Here is a 23,194-nt window from a genome sequence, read left to right on the forward strand (position 1 = left end):
CTGAGGGGAAAAAATGAAAACAAATGTACACATAGGCAATTACTACTCTCAGATAGCCAAACAAGAAATGACATGATGCACTATGCCAATAAATTTTAAAATGTGCAAGTCAGTAGTTCTCATTCAACAATTAAGAAATGAGTTTCCTAAAGTTAAATAGGAAAGAAAGAAAAAAAAAAAAACTTTAAGAATTGTTACCTCACCAATTCAACTTGCTCTATACCTTGACACACTATTCACAGAACTAAAGCCAGCATATTCAATTGTTAAGACTACCCTTGGCTTGCACTTGTTTCTACATAGGATTAAAAAAACCTACATAGACTGAATACTATATTTATACCTACCTGGTTTGGATTTAGATTTTCTTCCCTCTTCTGAAACTGGCTGAACTACATTGTTCTTAGTAGTTTCTAATCCTTTATTCTCAGACTAAAAGAAAAAAATATATATATATAAGTACTTGTTTATATTGTAGTTTCTGAAAAAAATGAAAAATTGATACAATATGTAAATACTGGTATATTATCTGAAATATATGAGATGGGGAAACATAGGAAAAACGGGCTACAGAGAGAGATTTCAGTAGAGATAACAAGACTGGTTAAGGAACTATTGCTATCACTGAGGGGATAAAACAAAGAACCTGAATTAGGATATTCTATATTAAGGATGAAATGAAGGGGGATTTCAACAGCAGAACAGATAGAATTTGTCAAGAGTAAAAGATCAGAACGAATCAAAGATGACTGGTTTCAAAATGTTAACTGAGAGATAATTATGCAATTAAATTCATTTTAAGTAGTTTTGATTTTAAAAATGTATTATACATTTCACTCATAAACAGAATATTTAGCATAAGTGAACACAGAGTAGCTCAGGATGACATAATGACATCCTTAAAACTATTTATCACTATTTAGAAGCCTCAAAGTTGAGGTGGTGTTTCTTCTTGTCCTTTTTGTAGCTCTGTCAGTTCTTTTCTGTCATTTAAATTGCTTCTTTGAACCACTTTCTTCTCTCCTCACATCTGATTGTGGTAGGGAAATTATATCTTTACCTTGTTAATTTCTTCAGTGCTCTTTTCAATGATGTTCACACTCTGAGGTGCAGAGGTTCTTAATTTTTCCTGTAAGTCCCAGACATCTGCAAGTCCCAGATATCTACATGCTGGCTAAATATATATGGTGTAACCAACTGTAAACTAATTACAGTAATTCCCCTGATATTTAACATAAAATGAAGCTGTATAAGTTTTAGGATTTAGAGAAGATAAGGGCTCCAAGATATAATAAAAACTACGAAATCTTTCCAAAACTGTACATAAAAATATTTCATCACTTAGCATTCACAATAAATATATAAACATTAATGAAATAATACCAACTTTATTTTTAGGCTTCCTAAAATAGGTATTTTCCAAAGATATCACTGTTATTCTAAAACATGAGAACCCGACGACAAATGGATTTCAAATAGACACAATAAAAAATGATAAAGGGGTATCACCACTGATCCCACAGAAATATAAACTACCATCAGAGAATACTATGAACACCTCTACACGAATAAACTAGAAAATCTAGAAGAATTGGATAAATTCCTAGACACACACACCCTCCCAAGACTAAACCAGGAAGAAGTTGAATCTCTGAATAGACCAATAACAAGTTCTGAAATTGAGGCAGTAATTAATAGCCTACCAACCAAAAAAAGCCAGGACCAGACGGATTCACAGCCGAATTCTACCAGAGGTACAAAGAGGAGCGGTACCATTCCTTCTGAAACTATTCCAAACAATAGAAAAAGAGGGATTCCTCCCTAACTCATTTTATGAGGCCAGCGTCATCCTGATACCAAAACCTGGCAGAGACACAACAAAAAAAGAAAATTTCAGGCCAATATCCCTGATAAACATCAATGCGAAAATCCTCAATAAAATACCGGCAAACTGAATCCAGCAGCACATCATAAAGCTTATCCATCACGATTAAGTTGGCTTCATCCCTGAGATGCAAGGCTAGTTCAACATACACGTATCAATAAATGTAATCCATCACATAAACAGAACAAATGACAAAAACCACATGATTATCTCAACAGATGCAGAAAAGGCCTTTAATAAAATTCAACACCCCTTCATGCTAAAAACACCCAATAAACTAAGTATTGATGGAACATATCTCAAAATTGTAAGAGCTATTTATGACAAACCCACAGCCAATATCATACTGAATGAGATTTCATTTCCCATGCAAATTCTTATTCATTCATAGCGGCCAATTAAGATTGCTGTACTGAGGAGTATAAGGCATCTGATTTATTAGGAAAGTGTTGTAATCCATGTTATGTAACACCTGTCATGAGCAAGGGAAGGACAGCTGATGTGGCAATTATTTGAAAACATTAAAATCTAGATTCAGAACTATAATGAAAAGTCATTCTCAAATGTAATTTTTCTACAGCATTGTAGAGCAAAATGCAATTTGTTGCTTAACTGCTTACAGTTTTTGAAAACTATAATCAAGTTCTTGGTTTCTGGAATAAGAAGATGGTCCACAAATAAAAAATGACTCAATGTCTAGTCACAAATAAACAATAAAGCACATTCACTAAATGAACAAATGATATGGGTCCATTCAACTTAAACGGTCCATGAGAATAACATTCAGTAATATATTTACTGAAACACAGAGCATGTTACACAAAATCTTATAATATAAATCCAGGTAAACTATAGTCCACATGCCAAATTTAGCATGCTGCCTGTCTAAATGAAGTTTTCTTGCAACACAGCCACACATTCTTTTACATATTGTCTGTATCTGCTTTTGCACTACAATTGCAGAACTGCACAGTTATGACAGAGAACACATGGCCTGAAAGATAAAGTATTTACTAGCTGCCCCTTTATGGAGAAAGTATCCCAACCTCCAATATAAATTATCTGAATACTGAATGTATAATCAACTTCCTAGTTCACAAATTCATAAATTTTTTAAGCTCTAAGTTATCCACAATGTAACTCTGAAAATATAGAAAGTCTGGTCAGGCTTACATATGACAATTATCATATAAATTCCACTCCTCACCCTAATCACTCATGTTTATTTGAGATGTGCTCATTTTTGGACTCAAAAGAATCAAAATTCTGGCTTCACTAATCTGGAATTTGGACTTGATTTACCTTTAACCAGGCTTACTAAACAATTTGGTACAAATAAAATATAAAGGGAGTGAATACCCATTCATGACAATAAGTTATACAAAATACAATGATATATAAACATCTGCTCTAATAACTTCAAACTGTCCTTACCACTCATTAAAAACCAGTTCCACAGAATCTCTTTTCAACACTTGCTAAGCCCAAGTGCAGTTCCCATATGTTACCAAAAAAAAAAAAAAAAAATCCTTATTACTTTAAAAAAAGTCGAAAATCCATACACGTTTCAACTTCCCTTTTCTGCAATAAATAAGAATTCCTGAGTTTTTACTATATGCTAATGATAGAACTCATAAAAAATATGGGTACCATAAATTTTTAATAAAAAAGTTGAGAATAGAAAAAATAAGAATGTAAAATGCTGCCCACAAAACATGAAGAAATTATATTTTAGTTACTTATTTCAATATACCAAGTTTAGTCAGGTGATCTCCCAGCACCAAAAGAAGCTCATTTCATACTGGTAGTTAATCCCACAAGTGCCAAAAGTGGGTAATGGTTCACCACATAACCAAAAGCTAATTTTTCAACTAGAATTTTATTATCCTGATCACACATACTGAGTAAGAATATAAAATGTTTTTTGTAGCTGGGAGTGATACTGCTCTCTCCTTATTAGGACGTTTTTTGTAGATTTTTATAGCTATGGGTCCTGAGCAACATGAATTAAAACTTACTTTTGTATTATTGATGTAATCTGTGGGATTCATCTGCACAGAACTAGTGAAAAGCTGAAAGACCAAACAAGAAAGATGATAAGTTTAAAAAATAATTTAAAATAATTGTGTGTTCAAAATTGTTACACAGCCATGTTGGGTGAAGAGATGTAGCCCCTACACTAGGAAGCTTCTATACAGTTAAACAAGTTTGAAAGAGAAAAGCAGAAAGAAAAACAAACAAAAGCAGAACAAGCTAGCCCATGCATTAGATGAAATTTCATGTTGTAAGAATTTCTCTAAAAAACACTGGAGTAAATCACTTGAGACAAATAGTGGTTTTCACCTCCTCCCTTCTTCATTATTTATCATTCAATTTCATTTCCTTTATTTTTTCTCTCTAAATGTCTTTGGCCTTAAGTGGTGCGCAGGGTTGTGAGACCTCTGCCCTGACACTGAGCCTTCACTGAATACCTGGTTAGGTAAAAAATTTACAGAATATGCTCTATGACAGTGGCTCCTAAACTATGCCTCAATTGAAGCCCTCTGACAAATGGCATATCTACTTGTTGGTTCTTTTCACCACATCTCGCAAGGAAAATTGTAAGTGCTAAGATCACTGCTTACTGTACTCCTCAGTCTAGCCAGTTTATAGATGTAACTGTAAGTCATAAGCTTTAAAGTCATTCATTCCATAGAAATTTACTGAGTATCTTTAAGAAATAAATGACATCATAAAGACATCATTCCTGCTCTCTAGGAGCTTACAATCTAAAAGGACAAGGTAAGACCAACATCAAATAGCAACACATGTTCAGATACAATACAATATTTTAACAGAAGATGGTGGTGCTCAAAAGCACTAAGGAGTTAAGAGAATGGGAAGGGAGGAAAGCGCACACAGAAACATATATAATGAAACAAAATGGGCTGATAAAACTATGTGATATAGGTCAGTACCTAGAGAATATTAGGTTAGAACTTGGAAAGGAGAAGACGGGGGGAAGAACGTATGTGTATAACACTAGTGGCATCAAAAAAGAAGGTAGGATATGTTCCAGAAATAGTAATAACACAGAAGTTCTAAGTTGAATAAGTTATATACACAGGTTCGAAAAGTAGAGGCCATATCCTGTCAGCAATAAGAGCCTTGGGAATGGCCTGAATGATGAAATGCAGTCACTAAGTTGGCCTTTTATGAGAATGAACACACCAAATGGTTCACAGGATAGAATGAGATGCAAAAAAAGTCACAGGCAGATCCTTCCCCCATTCTCTCTAGACACTGATTCCTCTCTTTAAAGTTCCACACTCACGGTAGTCCTACAAAAATCCCTGGCTTTGCCTTTTCATTTCCTTCTCCTTTCTTACCAACTACTAACCTCAGAAAAGGAAGAAAGCTCAGATCCTTGAGAGTAGTTACTCATGATAATCAATCTCTACCAGTTTAGCTTATCACTGCCTAAAAAGCCTAACTCACATTTTGTCCCTACAGAGAGTGGCATCTGAGGAGGACCAGCACTGTAAGCTCCTCTATTCTCCTCTTTGCCCAACAACCCCTACTCACTAACTCAAGGATATCCTACATGTATTCCCAGGAGACGAATGGTAGGAAAGGTAGATCATATATAAGCTGACACAGCTGGTTGAATTCTAAGGTCTGGCCTCTCCTGCTGTGACCCCACTCTGGGTTACCAGTACTGAACTCCTCAGAGAGAAGCTGTAAACTTTTCAGCATACTTATTCACATTCTTACCATCTTTGTCGTCTCAGAGAACAAAGCAGCATAGGTGAACTTTTTATTTATAACAATACAGCATAATTCAAGGATAAAATAAAGAGGGTCTTGGATGAGAAAAGCAACAGTGAAAACAGAATATAGGGATGGCTTGTGAATGCTATTTTAGAAAACAGGACTTAGTGAATGATGAGAGAAAGAGAATTCAAGGGGATTCTGTGAATAACTATCCTCGTAAGTAAATAGAAGTCTAATACCATTACAGAAAATGAGAAAGTTGTAAAATGTAGCTAATGCAGAGAATAAAGAAGTTTGTTGTTAAATCAAATAATCTGAGGTAAGAGCTAACTGATGATCACAAAGTCATGGAATTAGAATTCAAGTCAAGTTTACTTTAGAAAAATGTTAAGAGCTGGATATACACATTTAAAAGCAATCTTACAAGCCAAAATCTCTTCACAGAGGAAGAATGGAAAAAGAAGAGAGATAGACAAAATAAAAGAGACTGAAAGATTGGGTGCATTAGGGGATGCCCTTAAGTAGAAGACAGTAGAAAAAAGAAAAGCTCTTAGATAAAACACAGAAGATTAGGGAGACAGGGAGAGAACAAAAAAGTACAGCACCTCCAAAATCAACAATAAAAGATCTATTGTACAGAATGCCCAATAATGTTAATAACAGTGTTAATTATTTCTAATTCTTGCCAACAGCCCTTCATGTTAGACATTAACAACATTTAACAGATGGAGAAACTAGGCAAGAGAGAGTAACTTTTCCAAGATTAGTAACATAGCTAGTAAGTAACATGAGCCAATAACAGAACCCAAACTTGTCTGATTCAAAACAAACTTTCCACTAGCCCAATGGACTAATACAGCAAAAAGAAAAGAAAAATCACACACAGCGTACTTACAAGGGAAAAAAACAAAACAACACAGGCAGTGCAGAGTTAGAGTTAATACGCAACACAATACCCAAGCTTCAGACAAAATAGAGTAAAAAAGAGGTAAATATAGCTGCTTATTTCTAAAGTTTTGTAGTAAAGGAGTTAGAGAAGCAGAATGGTAAATGAACAAAGCCAGATGTCAAAATGGTTGTTTTTTTAAGATGGGGCAGATCTCTAACTACTGAAGGCAGATGGGAAAGATGAAGGATAGAGGAGACAAATACAGAGGCAAAGGACAGGGGTACAAATTGGTTTAAGGAATTACTTCTAAGAAAGGATACAAGATTGGAAACAGTCATTACTTATGAAAGAACGAGAGTATAGTTAACTATCATCTGTGAATAAGGGATTGTTGACTGGATAAGGTCTTTACGGCAAATAAATGTGGTAAATGTTTTAAAGTTGAATTAAAATGACCTAGCTGAAGACTATAAGGGTTTGAACATGGCCAGGATTATGGAATTTTATTTCGTTCTTGGTGATCTAAAGGAAAACTATTTTGAAAGATCTCTGGATCTAAAGAGGGAAGGGCTGATAGGATCAACAAACACTGTCGTGTTACTGCTAAGCTGAAGTAGGTCATCAACATGGATGTAAAATTCAAATTAACACATATTCATAAGATAGAAACACAGGTCAAAATGGAAAAGAAATCTTCAAAGAAAGTAAAATTCACTCTGCGAGGCGCTAACGATTTAGTAAGAATAAGTCCTTGGGACATTGACAAGGACTGGTGAGAAGCAGAGGAGTAATGCAGTAAACTAATGAACTTGAAATAAGACTGAACAGCAGAAAGAACTAATTCTTGTTTAGCCTGAGAGGCTTCTAAAAGGGTAAGAGAAGCTGCAATGTAAGGCAAGAAACACAGAAAAAAGACAACATAATTTTCCAGGATAAAGAGAGAAAACTGTTCACATCAGAAAATGGAAATAGGAGACAGAACAAGATTCATCTGAGTGGGACCAGGCCATGTAGGAAGCTTTAGATAAAGAAGGAATAGCAGGGACAAGAGAGAACAGAGTAAGAGAGGTGGTTAGTGGCAGAAACCGTAGATAAAAGAATTCTCAGTCCAGTCAATATTGAGGTCAACTTCATAGGGATGGTGGATTGGAGCAGGGGAATCTTGTGACTCAAAATATAAAAATGTAAAAAATAAGGCAAATATATTAAAATATATTTGAGTAAAAAACGTTAATCCCCAAAGTATTAAAAGGTGTCTCCATGCTATTTCCCGGCTATGTACCTCTATTACTAATTTCCACAAATTCCTATTTACTGACAATCATTCTAGAGCAAAACATAAAACAGCAACAAGTCCAGACAAGACCTGAACTTAACAGTACTGCTGAAAAGATATGATATGTTCCCACAGGGAGATTAGCTCAACTGCTACTCCAAGGCAGGTGGTAATCACTCTCCTTCAATGTCCCAAACCTATCTTTCTGATAAACAAAATAATTAATTTAAAAAAAGAAAATGCAAAAACAACCTGTAGAATACAAAACAAAATGGCGTACTGATTTTTAAATAATATACATAAATACACAAACTACCAGTAAAGCAAAGATTACCCAAAGTACCTACATCAACCAGGAGATCTGGGTCTATGCTAAATTGTCTTCCTGATAGCATGGCCTGGAAGTCCTCTAAACTGCAATCAATACTGTCAAGATAATCCAACAGCTCAACCCTAAGGGGAAAAAAAATTTTAAATCAAATATTAGATATCCTTGTTTTTATGTTTAAAAATCACCATTACAACTTGGCTAGGCAAGATATTTCTAGCAGCTGCTGCATCTTTACTGGTTCTTAATCTTAAGAGATAATATTCAAGAATAGGAATCCCTGCAAATTTGGTTAACTGAAAATTCACAGCCTTTACAGAAAACTTTAGTATTTACAGAAAAAAACACCCTGCAGGAACAGTCTGATTTACCTTTTTCCTCTATATATTATAAAATGTTTAATCTCATTGCTGATTATTACTAATTATTAAGTTTTCTTTGTTATAAGTCCCTTACTAGAAATTACATTATTCTGCAGTTCGGATACACAAATATATATAATCACAAACACTGTATGTACACTCAAAGTAAGTGTATCATCAAAGGAATCTGAGAAACTAGCAGGAAAATACCAAGACTACTCTTGGGATGATTAAATCCCATTCATTACAGAACTCAACACTAACCAAAACAGAGAAAGGTGGATTATGTGGGTTCATCATCTGAAAGGAAGATCACTCAAAAGAGAAATAGAATATGTGAAGTGAACAAAGAAAGCAAATAATTTTAGACAACATCTAGATAAGTACTCACTTTCCCAAAAGATTGATGTTATCATTCAAAATGGAATCCATCATGGTCACTGGATCTTCTGAGGTCAGACTGGATGAGCCATTTAGCTGGACAGCACTAGACATGAGAGGGCTGCTGCCATCACTGCCTGAACTTAGGGATTCTCTGGCTGGTTCACTCTGCTCTCCACTCTGAATGACAGGTGCATACTCATCTTCATTGTCATCTTCAACGATGACAATATCAGGGTACTGGCTACAGCTAGATCAGCAATAAAAGAAAGAACCTATTACACTTTCAAATTTAATAAGTTCATACTATCCATTCATTCTAAATGGAAACTCTCTCCCATACCACATACTGAAAGGCTTAAATTTCTTAAGCGAGCAGCTTAATCACAATATTGGTACTTCATAGTATAGAAGACCACAACGATTCAATGAGAAGTGTTTAACTACAAAATAAAAATTAAAAATCAATTAATTTTCAGTATTACCTCCTTTGAGAGGAAGAGGAGGTGAGGCTTTATCTGGTTGAATAATTTAGCTTAATTATTCAGTTTAATAATCCAAATGTGAGAAAGATTGTTAGTCTTTCAAAGAACAAAGTAGTTTTGAATTTTGCTCTGTAATAAGAAAAGTAATCAATATTTTCATACATTTTATCTCACAAACTCCTTACTTGGAGGGATCAGATATAACATCCTCATTAGTTTCTGGAATAACTGGGATATTTTCTTCATCTGCATTATCATCAGTAACATCATAAATAATGATGTCATCTGAAATCCTCTCCCTTGGCTTTAAACCTTCAGTCCTACTGTGTGGAACCTAAAAATTCAGAGAGAAAAATATATCTAAAAATCAAAATCATTGACTACCAAACAAGATATCATTTACAAAATAACTGGGCAACTACTACTTACTGAATCTCGGGGTATGCAAAACAAGTATGTTCTCTGCTCTTATGGAATTTACATACTAATTGGTACTAGTAGCACCAATTCACAGAGGTATGAGGTATATTAACTGCATTCTACACTTAACTACTTCTTTTACTGTAAGGGACCCTGAAGATGACATCCCTAAAAATGTTTCTATGGAAAGATCTTCAAATTTTACAGTATTTTTTATGCCTAAAGAGTACAAAAGTCTTAGGACTTCACTTCACCAGAAATTTCAAGCACAACCAGACAGCCACCGTGCTGACAGGGATATTGTTTCAGCTCAAGCTGCTCTGTTTTGAAATATGTTTTATTCTTATTCATTAAATAGCTTCACTAAGAGAAAAAAAATACACTTCACCTATCTCAGTTACAGGTTAGCTTGGCTTTTTAGCAATGATTTTTTTTAAACTTAATCTACAGATATATTCAGGCTATAGCTGTATAAGCAAAGTAAGTTCAATCCTGTAAAGCAAACTAAAGTCATTATTAAAATGCAAAAATCTATAAATTCCAATACTAGATAATAAAGAGGCAAAGGATGTGAAGTACTTTAAAATATATAAACCCAGCCAAAAATGTAAAACTCTTCATCCACTTACATGAGCCTTCAATTCTAAAAACAAAATAAGTATGCTTGATTATTTTCTAACAGTAGTGGGAAAAGAAATCAGACGTGAGGTTAAGTTTGATTGTCCAAGAACAAAAATCTTGTTACTTTAATAATAAATCTGAAGAACTATTTTGAATTCTGAAGTTTGAAAGTAGTAACAAAAAGATAATAAAAACGATCTGGACTTTGGACTGGACTAATTTGCCACTGGATAGAAATCTGACAAATTATCCGGAAAGCCTGTGACAAAATGAAGGTAAAAATTTAAATTGCTGGAGTAAAAAGCAGTCTAGTTGGTGCACATTAATTTAAAAAAAAGTTGAAAATAAAATAACCAATGTAAGAATATATAATCACATTAAATTATTATATTTTCAAAATATTCAATTATTATATTAAAATGAATAAGCCAGGTGCAGTGGCTCATGCCTGCAATCCCAAAACTTTGGGAGGCTGAGGCAGGCAGATGGCTTGAGTCTGGGAGTTCGAGACCAGTCTAGGTGACATGATGAAAATCCATCTCTACAAAAAATACAAAAATTAGCCAGGTGTGGTGGCACACACCTGTAGTCCCAGCTACTCAGGAGACTGAAGCAAGAGAATTGCTTGGGCCCAGGAGGTGGAGGTTGCAGTGAGTCAAGATCGTACCACTACCTCCAGGCTGGGTGACAGAGTGAAACCCTGTTTCAAAAAAATAAAACAAAACAAACAAAAAAAAAGACAAAAAAAAAAGAAATGAATAAACTAAATCTCTATGTTTAATAAATCTCAAAAGCAACACCAAGTTAAAAAAAAGCCACACTGTAAAATGATATGCACAAAATTATATTATTTATATGAAGTTTAGATATATGCAAAATAATACCAAGTACTGCTCCTGGATTCACACATACAAAATGGCCATGAGAATGATAGATACTAATTCAAGATAGTGACTACCTCTAAGGTAAGCAGGGACAGTAAAGAGGTGAGACAAGAGAGGGGGAGAGAGAAAAACTTGGAAACAGGCAACTGGAACAACTAGATTTGTGATGATTTATTTCTTACAATAATCTAAAGTAAATAATAAAAAATGTCACAGTTTGTTAAAAGCTGTGGGATGAACACTTGAATTGTTATTCACCACACTTATTTGAATGCATGAAACACTGCCATAATAAAATTTAGTCTGACACAATAAATATAAAATAGACTCTAACTAAAAAATTACTTTATGATGGTGATTATCAGTTGGTTCTTTGACTATGTGCTGAAACAGGTTCTTCTTTTGGGCTCCATTAGTGTTTAGAAGTAGAGGCCTGAAAACCAGAAGAATATGCAGTTCAGTGACAAACATACAAGGAATTTAAACTCCCTCTATTAACTTACCCAAACACACACACATGCACACTCACTTTAATAATGCATAAAAAGGTTCAGTAACAATAAATAAACTTAAAAATGATTACATCTTAGGAACAGAAACTGCTGGATGAGAATATCTACGACTTTCAATTCTCCATTTTTCTACACTCTTTTTGTTATAATAAACTATTCTCTCCAGTTATACTTCATTGCTTACTGAACTACACAACTCTATGAACTGTATTTATATAGAAAAAAAACAGATAATATCATTAAGAACTAATTAGTGGAAGTAGTTAAGGTCATAAAGCTCTGATCATAATCAAGTTTTCCCCAAATCTTAGTGTTACAAATCATTTTTTCCTTTCAACTATTCCTTTTGTCCATTATTCTTCTAATGTTTTAACTGTGACGATAGTAGCTACTGACACAGGTATCACAACCCATGGTTGAAATACAGATTTAAAAAGACTATGAGCGGATTAAACTAAGAGAGGTCAAGTAAAACAAACGTTGATGTTTTCTTTTGAACATATGGCCTCTTTTTAAATTTCCCTCACTCAGGCCTTCTAATGCTACTTTAATAATGTGAATGAAAAGTGAATATTCTTTATTAACTGTACGTATGTCTATAAAGTGACCATTTAGGCTATCCTTATCTCTCAAAAACATCAGTAGAATGATAAAACTAAAAACTAATATCACTCTAGAGATTTTAAGAGTGTAATTTAACTAAGGAGAATTGTTCTTTTGGGACAACAAGCATATACTCAGCTAACGTAGGCTACTCATAGTTAAACACTAACAAGTCTGACTGTCTATATACAGGCCATAATGCTATATCATAAAAACTTACCTTTTACGTTTTAAACTCACAAGTTGGTTATTCTGAACCAATGTAACAATAAACTGGACAATCTGAAAAAAATATAAACAAAAATTCTTTCATTATACTGTTAATTCTTCCGTCTCTATTACCAAGTCTTATAAAACAAATTCATATAATAATTTGTCCTCTATTCTAAGTCTCATAATTTCTCACATATTAACACTTGAAATCCAGGTGCACCTTACAACTGCTGTCTAAAGAAACGTACCAGCTTCCAGGCAGTTTATTTGTTTTGGTGATAAGTACCAAACTTGCCTGGGTGTAGACCCCAACTTTTTTACTTCAAATACTTTAAAGAAGATTTCATTATGGTGCAAAAGAGAAAACTGGTGTTTGATAGGCAACATTTTACTTATATCAGGTAACAGAGGCAAAAGAAACTGTCAGTTCCTTCAGAATAATCATAAAATTTTCAAGTTAGAAACAGTTGATGGGCCAGGCATGGTGGCTCATGCCTGTAATCTCAACACTTTAGGAAGCCTAAGTAGGAGGACTGCTTCAGCCCAGGAGTCCAAGACCAGCCTGGGCAACATCGTGATGCTCCATTTCTAAACAAACAAACAAACAAACTCTGCTTGCAACCAAAGAAAAAAAAAGAAAAAGAAAAACGTTTATTGCCTGATTCTATAAAGATTAATGTTGAGACCTACCTGTCAAAACTTCCTGCTGACAAGGGAAGCTAATCTTTAATATTTGATTAAATTTAGAGAGAAAACTGTCAAGACACACAAACAAGCTTTCATATTTCATAGTAGTGTTTCTTAAAGTGTGGCCCATAAACCAACAACATTAGCTTAGGAACTATGGATATGTTAAATTCTCAATCCTACTACAGAATTGCTGAATCTGAAATTTGGATCATGGGATCCAGTAATGCGTGTGTTTAGAAAGCCCTTTAAGTGTGACTGGATACTGATATGAGTATAAGAACCACTGGCTTAAGAGTATGTCTTGAAATTACATTGCCAACTTCCTAAAGGTGCTATAAAAGGTGAGGATCATATGGTAAACTATAAAAAGTAGTGTATCACTGAGAAGCTATGAATAAAAGCCAAAATTGATTGGAGCACTATTTAGACTCTGTGCAGAAAGTGTGCTTATAAGCTTTGTGAAATTACATGAATTAAATAGAGTATTATCAATTAAACATATCTATTGTATAGCTTTTAACAGTGAGCATTTCCTCACAAAAAAAGGCTACTAAGAGGTCTGCCTTATAATCAATATCAATTTTTCAATGGACAAAAATATAGACATTTTAACTGAAGAGTTTGATAGTATTAGAGTCTATGAAAAGGAGGGTAGCCGCCAAAATGCTTATGCAAGAGAAAATGCTAACAGTTAATGAAAAGACAATATGTAAGCTTAAAGATGTTTATGATACAACTCGACTTCAGTTTTTTTAATTAATAAATGTTATGGGAAAATTCTAAAAACTTCAGGTTGAATTTATAACAACATCAATCAGTGGCTAAATTAAATTTATTCTATATCTCAATTCTCTTTTGACACTTTTGGATCACATTATACAGGGATTTTTATTTGAAGAAGATAAGGCATCTAACACAGCATGTAACTTCTATACCTGTTAAGTCCTGTAACTGGACCATCACACATATTATTCTCAATTAATCCATGGCTGACAGTAAATTCCAGGAGCAGAGTAAAAATTATTGGTTGTTGTTATGCATTATATAAACACCACTCAACAAAGCACAGAGATTCAAACTCAAATTTTAGAAGACAGAATGTTAGCATTCATGAAAAACTGAAATGTCATATAGCTATTTTATCAACTATTCTTGCTTTCAGGAAAAAAAAAATCTACACATTATAGAGTGTTGTAAGTTAATATATTACCAAAACACTGTTTCTGAAAACTATTAACAGACTGTTTCCATAAAGTACAGGTTAAGGTACATCTATTGTTTTAAATCAACTATTCTTAACCAGGCTGCACATTAGAGTTGCCTATGAAAGTTTTAAAAATATGTGTACTTGGACTAAACACTTAGAACTGAATTCTACTACATTCAACCTTCACTTGAACACTAATTTAAAAAAAAAAAAAAAAAGTAAATCTATGCTGACTATAGGCCACAAGCTGCAACTACTATTCATCTCTGCTTTAAGCCTTCTCCATTAGACTCTGATCCTGTCAGTCACCACCCTATTTTTAGTTCAAGGGCCTTCTAAGCAGGAGCAATCAGAAGCTCCCCCTCAAAAAACCTGTTGCTTTAACTCAGAGTCTAGTTTACTCATGAGCAAAAAATAGCTGCCTTAATTACTATGTTTCATCTCTTATTAGCAAATGAAAGCTGATATGCAAAGATTAAATGACAAGGACACAATGAAATAGAGGGATTCCAACTCCTATATTAAATTTTTAGCTCACATACTAAAATCTAAAATTCATTTTACTATGTTAACTGCTTTTCTGCACAGACTAATAACTGCATACATTGAGAAATTTTTTGAAGTCATAATTTGGTCAACTGATTTGAAAATATTTGTCATTTATCTTCTGAGACCTTAACTATGCCTTTTATAACAAAAAACAACAACAACAAAAAAACCCAGTAAGGCTATGTTTTCTAATTTTAAAAGAAATTGGTAGTGTATTAATTAAGCCCATAAAAATAAAGTATTTCAAAGTTGTTATATTAGGCAAAAGATTATTTACTAAAAGCTACTGAGACATTATCTGCAAGTATGGAATAACCATCTTTAGCTAGTGAGAAATTTTTTATTAAAAATATGTAACACTTGGCTTAATTTCATTTCATTTTTTACTTCGATCTGTGCATCCAATATGTAAGAAACTAAGATCAATCACAGATACTCAATACTGACCTTTTTGGGTGGCAAACTGTATCCATTAAACAAATGCAAATTACGGTCCTGGGGAAAAGAGCTTCTTACCTTTCGAATAACCTGTTGCTGTTGTGCATGCTTTGCTCGTAATTCTGACACCTCCTTCCAAAGGGACTCATTCTCACTATGTTATAATTTATTAAGCAACAAAACAAAACAAAAAAATCAGTCAGAAAACCAGACCACAATATCTTTAATTAAGAATACCAGACAACTTAACTACACTTATTTTTACTCTATATATATTTATGAGACTAAGAAAACTTTGGTTCAATTACACAGGAATGACAGCTACCTTGACACAACTCCTGAATCATTCCTTTTTTTTAAAAAAAAAGGCAGAGCTTTGCTCTGTCACCCAGGCTGAAGTGCAGTGGTACGATCTCCACTCATAGCAATCTTCGCCTCCAAGGTTCAAGCAATTCTCGTGCCTCAGCTTCCTAAGTAGTTGGGATTACAGGCATGTGTCACAACCGGCTAATTTTTTTGTATTTTTAGTAGAAACAGGGTTTCACCATGTTGGCCAGGCTGATCTCAAACTCCTGACCCTCAGGTGATCTACCCACCTTGGCCTCCCAAAGTGCTGGGATTACAGGTGTGAGCCACCACGCCTAGCACCAGAATCATTCCTTCTTAAGTGTATTATCTGCTACTCATGGCAATATATACACAGAAACTTAAAGACATATGCCTACATCCATACAGTAGTTGGCAATTTACGACTTTTGACAATCTGGCTCATTACTTTTTGCTTAAAAAAAAATAAGCCAGTCTTTCGACTGTAGCTACCAAGTGAATTCCGGCCTTCCTAATCTAACCTTGCAAAACAAAGGGTAGTGATATATACCCAGTACTTACTATACTCCAAGCACTATGTTAGACATTTTATGTGTATTACTTATTTAAAACTTCTCTAAAAACCACCAAGAAATAAGTCATTATCTCTATTTTATAGATGAGGACACTGAGGTATAGATAATTGAAGGGAATTGCTCAAGATCATACAAATAATTTGGTAAGTGTTGAAGTCAAACTAAAGTCTGTCAGATTCTAAAACTATCTTAAGATCTATCTCAAACAAAAGCATATGTAAACCACTAAAATGTTATTCTGAAAAAGCATATCCAATAATATGGATATTAACTTGCACAATAACTTGCCAAATATGAATAGCTTCTTCTTTGTTCACCTTTTTTAATTGAAACTGCATTATGCTGTTAAATGTTAGCAGCATGGATAATGCTGAAAAGACGTGACAGACACTCTACCTATTAAATGCTTTAATTTTCCATCTTTTGTTAATCTCCACAAATCATCTTCTTTAATCCAAACTAATATAAAAGGAACTGCAGATTTACATATAAAGGTAGACCAAAGGAAATTTTAATATTTACTGAATAACTACTGTATTTTTCTGATTCAAATTTTAAAATGCTGTTACCTGCTTACTAAACAAAGGTGCGGTGGCTCATGCCTGTAATCCCAGCACTTTGAAAGGCAGATGTGGGCGGATCACTTGAGGTCAGGAGTTTGAGAACAGCCTGGCCAACATGGTGAAACCCTGTCTCAACTAAAACTACAAAAATTAGCTGGCACATGCCTGTAATCCCAGCTACTAGGGAGGCTGAGGCACAAGAATCGCTTGAACCAGGAGGCGGAGGTTGCAGTAAGGTGAGATCAAGTCACTGCACTCCAGATTGGGTAACAGAGTGAGACTGTGTCTCAAAACAAAAACAAAAACAAACAAACAAACAAAAATAAGGAGAAGAAAGTTTCTTCTAAGACACAAAAGATGATTTGGGGATCACTTTCTTTAAGGGGTAAAACTGTGGTCCAAGGAACTGGGTCAAAGAGCAGCTAGTATACACAAGATACATACAGTAAACAAGTTGTTAAATAAAGTACACAAAAAGGGAAAGCCTAAAGCTTATTTAAAAAAGAAATCAAAGTCATAAGTTCCTCTTTTAATGAAGATATTTGAGTTATGATTAACTAAAGTAATGTCCCACATTTGATATGGAAGAGAGAATACGTAAACTACTCTTAAGCCCTTGGCACCTATTAGGACACAGAAAAATTCCAGCTACTTACTAAGAAGAGTAATACACCATTTACTCTATATACAAGTTATTAGTATGGCAAGTTAGAATAATGGTACCAAGAAATGTAGTAAAATACAATGAAGCATCTTTCTGTAGATAAAAGGTCTGAATAACACTTTTCCAAGTCTATATGAAATAAGTATTAAGCAGGGCAACTCTCTTGTATTATTGTTTTCCGATTTTTTTTGTGTCCTACTTTTTCCTAAGAGCCCACCCAGAGAAGTCTTAAGCAACAGCCACTAAACAAAGGATGGGTAACATACAGTGTTTTTATGTCATATGCCCTCATTGTCTATGAACACAATATGAGCTAACCTAAGTAGAATGCTATTTCCTACATCATCTTAAAGACCTAATGTTTATCGCTAAGACTTATACATCAAATTGTTTTGATATGCTTAGGTTTATAACTTCTTCTGACTACCATAATTAAAACAATATTAGGGTAAAGTCTATGGCCACAAATCAAAGTAAAGGGAACCAATACTTACAGAAAAATGACCTTTGATCTTGGCTTCAACAAAGTGATCTGAGTACTTACAATAAAACATCAGACAACCTCCAAACCCAACACACACAGACAAATACTCAATTCCCACATTAAAATTATATTTGGAAATAAAACTTTACCTTTTTAATTCAGAAAGCCTGGACTCAATAGTTTCCTGTTTTATTTGAACCTTCTGAGCACTACTTATAATTTTTGTTAAATCTTCCTGACGAATTTTATTTTCTTCTGGTTTTGAAGATGAAACCTTTGAAAAAGTAAATTTAGAAAATCAAAGAAACAGTAAACACTCATGATTGTAACTCAAAGCTTCCCTATCAGAAGAGGTTTTCGTGGCCTGTTCAGGAAGTGAGATCTGGTTCCAAAAGCCCGGGATGAAATGCTAGAGAAAGAATAAACTTCAGAGCTCAACGGGAGGGAATGTAAGAAATAATGTACTTAAAAAAATGTTTTTTAATGTGAAAAAGTTTCCACAAGCAGGAATATCTTAGGGTCTTTTATTCTCCCCTTATGCCAAACTCCTTGCAGTTTCCCCCAAGCCTCTTTATTGCCACATTCCACATTTAATTAAATTTATGCAGTAAGAGGTTCATGCTAGGCCATTTTCTTCCATGGTCCACTCCTTTTATAGATTTAGTAAAATATCTTGTTTTACCAAAAGATATTATGCATTAAAAATGTATTACTGAATGTATTTCTGAAAGCCTACTATGTGGGCATATTTATAGTATTAGAAGAGACTTATTGTAGGCACTGGATATACAATAGCAAACTATAGAAAAAGCCTTCCAGGGAGCTCACATTCTAGCAGGAACTTATTTTACTTTATTTTATTTTTAAGCTAACTTAGGAAAAAAATACAGGGAAACAAGTAAAACTTTACTTTCCTAATTCATCCCAACAAGGAACCGTTGTGTATTTCTGTACTTTCAACAGCTGAAATAAAAATCTTGGTCAAGCACACTCCAAGTCAATACCCGAATCAGCTCATGTTCACAACAGCTCACCTTCCTTTTAATGTTCTCCAACAAGTCATCCTGTCCTTGTTTGAAGTAAGGATGCTGAAATTCTACAGGACCATCTCTTTCTTGCTTTACAATTCCAGAGTCGATATGTACTACTTTACGGAAACCATCTGAAAAAGATTCAAAATTCAAATGACTAAAATAAACGAGTCAAAATTTGGTGGTGCTGGTATGGAATAATTTTCCTTTACCACCCTAATGGGGGAAAAAATGGCTTCATCAGTAGCTGATAATACTACTCCAAATAAACTGCTGTCCATACTCACACATATTCAGTTGCCTCACAAAGCTTGCCATGTTATTGTGCTTGAAATATTTGGGAAGAATTTCTTTTGCAAATCGTTGCTCATCCAAGACCAGAAAACTCTGGCCATTCTACAAGGGGAAAAAAAAGAAGAAAAAGTCAATTAATTAAGTTCCTATGACACATGGTGATATATTTATACATCCCAGAACTGTCTTGAGTAGTCCTTCCTAGATGTCTTCAGACTAACATTCTATTCTTGATAACAGGAACAACAAACGAATTGCAATTAAGTACCAAACTGCAACTAAGCTTTTTGATGTCAACCTCAAAAGTTTAGGAATATATTTCAAACCAAATGCCACATCACACGCTATGGTGAAATATTAGAAGAATTTCCACTAAACCAGAAATGAGAAAATGAAATACAATTATGTAGCCAGCAGAATTAACATTGTTTTAAAACTAGTGCAATAAAGACCAAAAAAAAAAAAAAAAAAAAAGAAAAAAAGATTTTGAGAGGAAGTACCATTTTATAATTACTTGCAGTAGACATAATTGTATCTTTGTACAATCTATTTATTTATTATTTTTTATTATACTTTAAGTTCTAGGGTGCACGTGCACAATGTGCCGGCTTGTTACATATGTGCCATATTGGTGTGCTATACCCGTTAACTCGTCATTTATATTAGGTATATCTCCTAATGCTATCCCTCCCCCGCCACCCCACCCCACAACAGGCCCAAGTACGTGATGTTCCCCTTCCTGTGTCCAAGTGTTCTCATTATTCAATTCCCACCTATGAGTGGGAACATGTGGTGTTTGGTTTTCTGTTCTTGCGAGAGTTTGCTGAGAATGATGGTTTCCATCTGCATCCATGTCCCTACAAAGGACATGAACTCATCCTTTTTTATGGTTGCATAGTATTACATGGTGTGCATGTGCCACATTTTCTTAATCCAGTCTGTCACTGATGGACATCTGGGTTGGTTCCAAGACTTTGCTATTGTGAATAGTGCCACAATAAACATACGTGTGCATGTGTCTTTATAGTAGCATGATTTATAATCCTTTGGGTATATCCACAGTAATGGGATGGCTGGGTCAAATGGTATTTCTAGTTGTAGATCCTTGAGGAATCACCACAGTCTTCCACAATGGTTGAACTAGTTTACAGTCCCACCAACAGTGTAAAAGAGTTCCTATTTCTCCACATCCTCTCCAGCACATTGTTTCCTGACTTTTTAATGATTGCCATTCTAACTGGTGTGAGATGGTATCTCATTGTGGTTTTGATTTCCATTTCTCTGATGGCGAGTGATGACGAGCATTTTTTCATGTGTCTGTTGCCTGCATGAATGTCTTCTTTTGAAAAGTGTCTGTTCATATCCTTCACCCACTTTTTGATGGGGTTGTTTTTTTCTTGTAAATTTGTTTTGAGTTCTTTGTAGGTTCTACTTTGTCAGATGAGTAGATTGAAAAAATTATCTCCCATTCTGTAGGTTGCCTGTTCACTATGATGGTAGTTTCTTTTGCTGTGCAGAAACTCTTTAGTTTAATTAGATCCCATTTGTCAATTTTGGCTTTTGTTCCCATTGCTTTTGGCATTTTAGTCATGAAGTCCTTGCCCACGCCTATGTCCTGAATGGTATTGCCTAGGTTTACTTCTAGGGTTTTTATGGTTTTAGGTCTAACATTTAAGTTTCTAATCCATCTTGAATTAACTTTCGTATAAGGTGTAAGGAAGGAATCCAGTTTCAGCTTTCTACATATGGCTAGCCTATTATTAAATAGGGAATCCTTTCCCCATTTCTTGATTTTTTCAGGTTTGTCAAAGATCAGATGGCTGTAGATGTGTGGTATTATTTCTGAGGGCTCTGCTCTGTTCCATTGGTCTATATCTCTGTTTTGGTACCAGTACCATGCTGTTTTGGTTACTGTAGCCTTGTAGTATAGTTTGAAGTCAGGTAGCGTGATACCTCCAGCTTTGTTCTTTTGGCTTAGGATTGTCTTGGCAATGCGGGCTCTTTTTTGGTTCCATATGAACGTTAAAGTAGTTTTTCCCAATTCTGTGAAGAAAGTCATTGGTAGCTTAATGGGGATGGCACTGAATCTATAAATTACCTTGGGCAGTATGGCCATTTTCATGATGATTCTTCCTATCCATGAGCATGGAATGTTCTTCCATTTGTCTGTGTCTTCTTTTATTTCACTGAGCAGTGGTTTGTAGTTCTCCTTGAAGAGTGCCTTCACATCCCTTGTAAGTTGGATTCCTATGTATTTTATTCTCTTTGAAGCTATTGTGAATGGGAGTTCACTCATGATTTGGCTCTCTGTTTGTCTGTTATTGGTATATAAGAATGCTTGTGATTTTTGCACATTGATTTTGTATCCTGAGACTTTGGTGAAGTTATCAGCTTAAGGAGATTTTGGGCTGAGATGATGGGGTTTTCGAAATATACAATCATGTCATCCGCAAACAGGGACAATTTGACTTCTTCTTTTCCTAACTGAATACCCTTGATTTCTTCGGGCTCTGATTGCCCTAGCCAGAACTTCCAACACTCATGTTGAATAGAGTGGTGAGAGAGAGGGCATCCCTGTCTTGTGCCAAAGGGAATGCTTCCCAGTTTTGCCCATGCAGCACATTATTGCCATACGTGGGCTATGGGTAATCTGTCAAGTGGGCCACCAGCTCTGCATTATTTTGAGATAATGCCCATCAATGCACTCTATTGAGAGCTTTGTGCATGAAGGGCTGCTGAATTTTTGTCGTGCCAGCCTTTCTGCATCTATTGAGATAACTATGTGGTTTTTGTCTTTGGTCTAAGTTAATATACTGGATTATGTTTATTGATTTGCGTATGTTGAACCAGCCTTGCATCCCAGGGATGAAGTCCACTTGATCATGGTGGATAAGCTTTCTTTCTGATGTGCTGCTGGATTCGGTTTGCCAGTATTTTATTGAGGATTTTTACATCCATGTTCATCAGGGATATTAGTTTAAAATTATCTTTTTTTGTTGTGTCTCTGCCAGACTTAGATATCAGGATGATGTTGGCCTCATAAAATGAGTCAGAAGGAGTCTGTCTTTTTCTATTGATTGGAACAGTTTCAGAAGGAATGGTATCAGCTCCTCCTTGTACCTCTGGTAGAATTCGGCTGTGAATCCGTCTGGTCCTGGACTTTTTTTGGTTGGTAGGCTATTAATTATTGCTTCAATTTCAGAGCCTGTTACTGGTCTATTCAGGGATTCAACTACTTCCTGGTTTAGTCTTGGGAGAGTGTATGTGTCCATTTCTTCTAGGTTTTCTAGTTTATTTGCTTAGAGGTGTTTACAGTATTCTCTGATGGTAGTTTGTATTTCTGGGGGGTCGGTGGTGATATCTCCTGTATCATTTTTTAATGTGTCTATTTGATTCCTCTCTCTTTTCTTACTTATTAGTCTTGCTAGCGGTCTATCAATTTTTGTTGATCTTTTCAAAAAACCAGCTCCTGGATTCATTGATTTTTTGAAAGGTTTTTTATGTCTCTATCTCCTTCACTTCTGATCTGATCTTAGTTATTTCTTGCCTTCTGCTAGCTTTTGAACGTAAACGCTCTTGTTTCTCTGGTTCTTTTAATTGTGATGTTAGGGTGTCAATTTTAGATCTTTCCGGTTTTCTCTTGTGGGCATTTAATGCTATAAATTTCCCTCTACACACTGCTTTAAATGCGTCCAAGAGATTCTGGTATGTTGTATCTTTGTTCTCATTGGTTTCAAAGAACATCTTCATTTCTGCCTTC

The 23,194-nt window shown here is 34.7% G+C and overlaps 1 protein-coding gene across 2 annotated transcripts in view; it reads right to left on the reverse strand.

Moving 5' to 3' along the window:
- Positions 1 to 23,194, reverse strand: part of HSF2 (heat shock transcription factor 2) — a 37,983-nt gene that overhangs the window by 1,086 nt on the left and 13,703 nt on the right. The window contains exons 2-12 of one of the 2 annotated variants that reach the window (XM_003898240.3): positions 19,428 to 19,536; positions 19,144 to 19,271; positions 18,259 to 18,383; positions 15,575 to 15,650; positions 12,620 to 12,681; positions 11,630 to 11,717; positions 9,545 to 9,693; positions 8,885 to 9,124; positions 8,151 to 8,256; positions 3,904 to 3,957; positions 348 to 432 (exon numbers count right to left, since the gene is read on the reverse strand). In XM_003898240.3, coding sequence (XP_003898289.1) covers positions 348 to 432; positions 3,904 to 3,957; positions 8,151 to 8,256; positions 8,885 to 9,124; positions 9,545 to 9,693; positions 11,630 to 11,717; positions 12,620 to 12,681; positions 15,575 to 15,650; positions 18,259 to 18,383; positions 19,144 to 19,271; positions 19,428 to 19,536 — 1,222 coding nt within the window. The remainder of the gene's footprint in view (positions 1 to 347; positions 433 to 3,903; positions 3,958 to 8,150; positions 8,257 to 8,884; positions 9,125 to 9,544; positions 9,694 to 11,629; positions 11,718 to 12,619; positions 12,682 to 15,574; positions 15,651 to 18,258; positions 18,384 to 19,143; positions 19,272 to 19,427; positions 19,537 to 23,194) is intronic. The other variant, XM_003898239.3, reaches the window with a different exon arrangement.

The sequence above is a fragment of the Papio anubis genome, chromosome 6 (genome assembly GCF_008728515.1).
Source record: "Papio anubis isolate 15944 chromosome 6, Panubis1.0, whole genome shotgun sequence".
Taxonomy (NCBI): Eukaryota; Metazoa; Chordata; class Mammalia; order Primates; family Cercopithecidae; genus Papio; species Papio anubis.